The sequence below is a fragment of the Haliotis asinina genome, unplaced genomic scaffold (assembly GCF_037392515.1).
Source record: "Haliotis asinina isolate JCU_RB_2024 unplaced genomic scaffold, JCU_Hal_asi_v2 scaffold_21, whole genome shotgun sequence".
Lineage (NCBI taxonomy): Eukaryota > Metazoa > Mollusca > Gastropoda > Lepetellida > Haliotidae > Haliotis > Haliotis asinina.
The window spans coordinates 166,467-173,858 of NW_027133893.1; the positions used below are offsets into that span (position 1 = coordinate 166,467).

A 7,392-nucleotide genomic window follows, 5' to 3' on the forward strand; every position below is an offset into this window, starting at 1 on the left:
ACACTCACACAGGCTTTCCCATCGATGAGAATGTTTCATAGTACCAAATCATTTGGGTGGTAATGCTAAATTCTGAGTTTATTTCTCCATGTGTAGATTAAACATGCAAGTCCCACCAAGCATATAAACATGATAAATTAAGTCAAAGTAGGTGTCTTTACGAACCATTGGAGTGATAATGTTTCTCAAAATTAGACAATTACATATTGAAACATATTTGCAGATCCACATTGTTGTATATTTTCTGTAAAAAAGTTGCTGTCTTTGAAATAATGTAGAAATGTGTTAGAAGAATAGCATAACCAGTTGACTCTGTGCCTCCTTCTTTGTAATTGGTGCATTCACACCATAACCTTCACTATCAGTTACACATGTTAGGGTTAATAATCTCTAACTTTTTCATTTCTTTTTCAGTTTCCTTCCTTTTCAGTTTTTCCTGTTTTCTATTTTCTTCTTTTTGAATTTGTAACTGAATTTCAAGTTTCTTCCAAATGATCCAATCAATACCAGTTGATCTGAACATTCCTCTTGAACCGAAACATCATGCTCATCGGTACAATTTCCAAAATCTGAAATTTCCTGCAGCACTGTTTCACTGCAGGTTTGGCAGCACTGTTTCACTGCAGGTTTGGCAGCACTGTTTCACTGCAGGTTTGGAAGCACTGTTTCACTGCAGGTTTGGCATCAAGTTTGGGATGTGAAGAAATCTGCAACAAATCTGATGTGCACAACTGACTGACTGTCTCAGGGTCAGGAGACAATACAAATGTCTCAAGTTCAAACACCATTTTGCTGATTCCACAATTATCTTGTTGCAAAATTGCAATAATTTGAAATAGATTTCACAGTGGGTCTAAAATGTTAAATGAATTGTATCCCGGAAGGGCCCCCAATTTTGTTATGGTTAGTAATTTGCTGTGACAAATCCACTCAGAAAGCTCTATCATTCATTTTCAGATTTGTTCGTTGGTTGGTAATTTTCGTCAGGCATGAGTTGATTTTATAGGGAAAGAAAGATAGTACAAAAAGGGAACCACGGGAAATAGTATGAGCAGTAGGCTTATCCCGAAAACATTTAAGGAATGGGTAAACTATGAAATAAGGATGAGTGCAGGGATAATAGAGGGAAACTTGGGGAAACTAACAGACTCAACCTCAGGTCTTGGATCACGTTCAGAAAATAGAAGGGAATTACAAGTAAAATAATGTCCCCGAACATATATTACAAGCATATTTTACGTTGAAAGAAAGAAGGTGGCAGGAGCAACAACACGATAGAGAGGAAGTATTGAAAAAAAGAAATAGCAGAAGGAAAGGGGAACGAAGACAAACAGAGGCACGGAAGGGACGTTAATTAGGATAAGGAGATAAGGAGTGAAAGATCACAACGAAATGGCTGAAGGGAATGATAGAGTGCCAGATCTACCCGCCGATTTAGTTGCATCCCACTTGGCGAGGATGGAGAAAGCGATACAGGCACAGGGACTGTTTTTTTCGGGGTAGGGGTACAAACAGTTTACAGATTGGATTGAAGAGGTGGAAAAGGCATGCATTTCTGTCAATGCGTCAGATAAAGGAAAATGTACCTTATCAATCCAAACAGCGGTCGGACCTTCTGCAGACGTTTTCGTTCAGAAAGTGAGGGAAAACCCTGATATTACTTGGGCGCAACTCAAAGATGACCTAAGTGATGTACAATAAGCCCAACAAAAACTGAAAAAGATAAAGCAGACTAGAAGCGAGGTGGTGCAAAGCTATACAGATAGGTTACTTTCATTAGCGGACGAATGCTATAACTGGTTATTCAAAGTATATTAACAGACATTTTCCTTGACGGACTTTGGGACGATCACATGGCAAGGAGACTAATCAGAAAACGACTGACAAATTTGCAAGATGCCATAAAGAAAGCATCTGTTGAGCAACAAGCTACTAGGAAATACAATTTAAGGCGGCATAGAGAAGACGTTCCCATGGAAAGGATGCAAGGAATGAGGCTTTGGAAAAACAAACTGAACCTATCATCTAATAGGATGGAGGCACTGGCAGACAGTATTGAAACATTATTATCTTTAAATGCAGCCCAATCTCAAACCAGACCAATCATGAATCTAAGTATTGTAGTGAGTGAGTGAGTTAATATTTAACGTCACATCGGCAGTACTGCAGCCATATCGTGACGTGAGCATTCTTAAAAAAGGAATCTGATATATGATAAAAACTGTCGACGAAGGACAGTAGAACAACTAGAATATCAAAATAAGAAATAAAACTAGCGTGACAACTTAAAACTAATATCCCTATTCAGACAATACAATATACAAACAGGCTATATAGATCACCAACAACTGAGAGTAGATCACCATACTAGGGGCCATCGGTCCAAGTATTGTAAGGACATTTCTCGAATTGTTTGTTGATGTGGTCTAAACTGGCTGAAGGATGGTTTTCTTTAAATTGGAAATTTCACACTTCTCGGCTGCAATCAAACAGTGGCCTTTTTAGCTTTTAGCAGACTGACCTACCATTATGCCCAATGCCTGTCTACAGAAATGTCACGGGATGTTATATGCAGTACAATATGTTTTCGTAACTGATGAGATGTTCTCACACCTGCCACAACTGAAGTGACATGTGTCCTCATTGTTTTGATGGGTAAGTAACAAATGCACTTTGGGCCGACATATTAACAGGTGTCCTTAATGTTTTGATGGGTAATTACTCATTTCACACCAAATGGAAAATTCTTCGTCTGGGTCCGGAAGCGCGGGGTCCGGGAAAGGGAGTACAATTACTGTAGGTAAGTTTCGTTTTTTTAGGTAAGGACGTTTGCTCTTTTTAGTGGAGGTTTCGTAAGCCAAGGTGAGTTATTTAGGTTTCATCATCCGAGCTCCCCACCCACCACGGAGTATCACAAGGACAATGCTAAAGCAAGCGGGCCTCCAGCTTGCAGCACCAAGGATACCCGGATGATATACTCCAGCAGAAGAATTATGAATAATTGATCCACCAGATTGGCCCATGAGCTATCGCCTTCTGGGCATAAGACTCTAGGCAAAGTTTTGAACGTCATAATTCAAATCAAACATGTTTATAAAAATAAGTGCAAGACCAAAATTACATCAATTTCAAATTATGCTTGTGCAATGATAAATATACATAGATTCCATGCACATGGCTTGGCATGACCAGCCGATTGGTCGAACCGGACCCATTCGACCACCCGTCTAGGCGAAGTCAGGGCCAAAGTGGTGTATTGAGCAACAGGATCACGGTTGCAAGCTCCTATTGCCCTCAACCACCAGGATCCCTTCCTCCGCCGACACGGGCCGCAACCCACGGCAAACGGGTTGGTGGACCAAATATCCCCCCGGGTCCACTACGGGGGTGTTGGCGAGCTCTTAGCGTTACCCAGCACCCACCACGAGGAGGTGGCTCGCCACGGGTGCCCCCAGCTTTAAGTGATGTTGGAGCAGTAGGTGAGGAGAATGAAAACAGATAGGTATTACTTTGAATAGTTTTTACGGGTTGTGAAACGTTTGACATATAATACACACTGATCTTTCATTTCGGAAGCGATATCAAATTCAGACATGTCTGCCAGCAAGCGATCTCGATCACGTACGATTCCCTTACTCGTGTTCAGTATTTTTGTGGGCCGTGACGGTAACCGGAGTGCCAACGAAAGTGTCGGTGTTCAAAAGGTTCGTTGACTGTTGCCTTTTTGGTGCACTCGATCAACACTGCACAAGAACGTAATTTTCTAATTTTCTTTACGTCAACGGCAATGCCTTGGATACCTTTAGACACCGGAAACGGGTTTAACTTTAAAGGTGAATTATATTTGGTCTCGATGACGATAAAACGTGGCCAGTAGTCAGTGTGTTTAGACGGTCTGAGGTCATCAACAGGGTCATTTTCAAGAGGACGTTTGCTCTTTTTAGTGGAGGTTTCGTAAGCCAAGGTTATTTAGGTTTCATCATCCGAGCTCCCCACCCACCACGAAGTATCACAAGGAGAATGCTAAAGCAAGCGGTCCTCCAGCTTGCAGCACCAAGGATACCCGGATGATATACTCCAGTAGAAGAATTATGAATAATTTATCCACGAGATTGGCCCATGAGCCATCCCCTTCTGGGCATAAGACTCTAGGCAATGTTCTAAACGTCATAATTCAAATCAAACATGTTTATAAAAATAAATGCAAGACCAAAATTACATCAATTTCAAATTATGCTTGTGCAATGATAAATATACATAGATTCCATGCACAGGGCTTGGCAAGACCAAGACACAGGGCCGCAACCCACGGCAAAGGGGTTGGTGGACCAAATATCCCCCCGGGTCCACTACAGGGGTGTCGGCGAGCTCTTGGCGTTACCCAGCACCCACCACGAGGGGGTGGCTCAAACTAATTAGGATGTTTTTAAATCCATACATTCAGGCCGTATCATACTCTTTTTCAGAAACGAAAAATAGTGATACAGCACGTTGTTTCTTGATGATGGCATCCTTTACGAATGTTTCCAATTCAAATAAATCCGCTAACCCCACTGAATATTTGTTATAAGATTATTTGTTTCCATGTACCATATCGGTTATTGAACATTCACAACCATGGTCTTACATGATGGTATAAGTATCTATACCAAAATGTTGCTATGATACAAAAGAGAAGTTGATCATCCATAAACACTTGTCATACCTATTATTTGCAACTTCTAGAAAAGTAACTGATAGTTCTCAGTTTTTGTACCTAAACGGTATTATTCTAGATCAAGTCAACAGTAAAGACATTTGCACCTGGATTTTTGTTATTCCAATGACATTTAAGAACAGTTAAGATTTTATTATTTTTACGTTCACCTTTGAGAATGGATTTCCACTTTTTGAAATATTCAGCAGGTTGTCAGAAGTTATACAGAGACGTCATTTGTTGCCTGGTGGTGATGGGCCTGCTGAAGGGGGGCAGGAGGCTGGTGGTGATGGCGCTGCTGAAGGGGGAGCAGGGGGCTGGTGATGATGGGGCTGCTGAAGGGGGCAGGAGGCTGGTGGTGATGGCGTTGTTGAAGGGGGAGCAGGGGGTTTGTGGTGATGGCGTTGCTGAAGGGGTTTATGTGAATTGGAAACATTCGTAAAGGATGCCATCATCAAGAAACAACGGAGAAACAGGCAGGATGCTGGTGGTGATGGGACTGTTGAAGTTTGAGCTGGAGGCTGGGTGTGATAGGACTGCTGAAGGGGGAGCAGGAGGCTGGTGGTGATGAAGTTGCTGAAGGGGGAGCAGGGGACTGGTGGTGATGGCGTTGCTGAAGGGGGATCGGGGGGCTAGTAGTGATGGCGCTGCTGAAGGGGGAGCAGGAGGCTGGTAGTGATGGGGTTGCTGAAGGGGGAGCAGGGGGCTGGTGGTGATGGCGCTGTGGAAGGGGGGGGGGGGCAGGGGGTTTGTGGTGATGGCGTTGCTGAAGGGGGATCAGGGGACTGGTGGTGATGGGGCTGCTGAAGGGGGGCAGGAGGCTGGTGGTGATGGGGTTGCTGAAGGGGAGCAGGGGACTGGTGGTGATTGTGCTGCTGTAGGGGGGCAAGAGGCTGGTGGTGATGGTGCTGCTGAAGGGGGAGCAGGGAACTGGTGGTGATGGTCCTACTGAAGGGGGAGCAGGGGACTGGTGGTGATGGGGCTGCTGAAGGGGGAGCAGGGGGCTGGTGGTGATGGCGCTGTGGAAGGGAGGGGGGCAGGGGGTTTGTGGTGATGGCGTTGCTGAAGGGGGATCAGGGGACTGGTGGTGATGGGGCTGCTGAAGGGGGGCAGGAGGCTGGTGGTGATGGGGTTGCTGAAGGGGGATCAGGGGAATGGTGGTGATGGGGCTGCTGAAGGGGGGGGGGGCAGGAGGCTGGTGGTGATGGGGCTGCTGAAGGGGGGCAGGAGGCTGGTGGTGATGGAGCTGCTGAAGGAGGAGCAGGGGGCTGGTAGTGATGGCGTTGCTGAAGGGGGGGGGGCAAGGGGTTTGTGGTGATGGCACTGTTGAAGGATGAGCAGGGGACTGGTGGTGATGGCGTTGCTGAAGGGGGAGCAAGGGACTGGTGGTGATGGTGCTGCTGAAGGGGGAACAGGAGGCTGGTGGTGATGGGGTTGCTGAAGGGGAGCAGGGGACTGGTGGTGATTGTGCTGCTGTAGGGGGGCAAGAGGCTGGTGGTGATGGTGCTGCTGAAGGGGGAGCAGGGAACTGGTGGTGATGGTCCTACTGAAGGGGGAGCAGGGGACTGGTGGTGATGGGGCTGCTGAAGGTGAAGCAGGAGGCTGGTGGTGATGGGGCTGCTGAAAGGGGGAGAAGGGACTGGTGGTGATGGGGTTGTTCAAGGGAAAGCAGGAGGCTGGTGGTTGTGGGGCTGCTGAAGGGGGAGCAGGGGCCTGGTGATGATGGGGTTGTTGACGGGGGAGCACGGGACAGGTGGTGATGAGGAATATACTGAAAGTCAGCCATGGATACGATACACAAACATGTATGATGTTTATGCTTTGTTCACCACCAGTCCCCTACTCACCTTTCAGCAGTCCCACCATATACAGCATATACTAGAGTAACTAGTGGTACAGAACTGGAAGAGGCCAGTAAGGAACTAAAACCAACAAAGAGCACTATTGATGAAGCCAGTGACCCTGACCCTGAACAGGGAGATCATGTAGTAAGAACAAATCGACACAACAAACTCTCGTTCCTAAATGTCCTTGCATCCAGAGACCCTAGCAACAAAATCCAAACCGTAGTCGGCAGAAGACCCACCCACTCAGACCAGTACATTCATTTCAACTCTAACCTCAACCTGTATCCCACTAACCTAGTCAAGAGAACCATTTCCACCATTCTCTAGGACAAACACAAAGTGAAGGAAGAAGCCGCCCCCATTAGAATTAACATTCCTGATATTCGCAAGATCCTATCAAATCAGCAGACGCCGACAGCATTTTCTCTGACTGTCCAACTCTCAGGACCATCCTCCAAGCCAATGGTTATAGTCCATCCTCCACTAAACAACCCCAAAAAGAAGCGATTTACAAGATTAACTGTGAGTGTGGTGATTCTGATATAGGTTAAACCTCCCGCCCCGTTCACACGTAAAACTACTTAAAACTCTACAGCCAAGGCAGACAGTAAATAAGCCCTCTCAGATCACTAGCAAAACATCCCCATACAGCAAGTTTGACAAATGTCGAAGTCATATCAAGCAGAAATCAGGACTTCACAAAAAAGAAACTGTCGGAAACCATCGAAACCTGCCGCCACAAACGGGGTCTTCTCGTTTATTCACCACCTATTGTTCTAGGTGGACAAGTCACTGAAGCGGAATAATCCTCAAGACAATAGATGTCCCTGAAATTTTGTTCCCTGTGAA

The 7,392-nt window shown here is 45.6% G+C and overlaps 1 protein-coding gene across 1 annotated transcript; it reads right to left on the minus strand.

Moving 5' to 3' along the window:
• Positions 1-5,150: 5,150 nt before the first annotated feature.
• LOC137269972 (uncharacterized) lies at positions 5,151-6,482 on the minus strand. The gene is made up of 2 exons (XM_067803804.1): positions 6,244-6,482; positions 5,151-6,096 (listed from the first exon to the last, which is right to left on the minus strand). Exons 1-2 carry the CDS (start codon positions 6,480-6,482, stop codon positions 5,151-5,153), a joined length of 1,185 nt encoding a protein of 394 aa, XP_067659905.1.
• Positions 6,483-7,392: the final 910 nt, after the last annotated feature.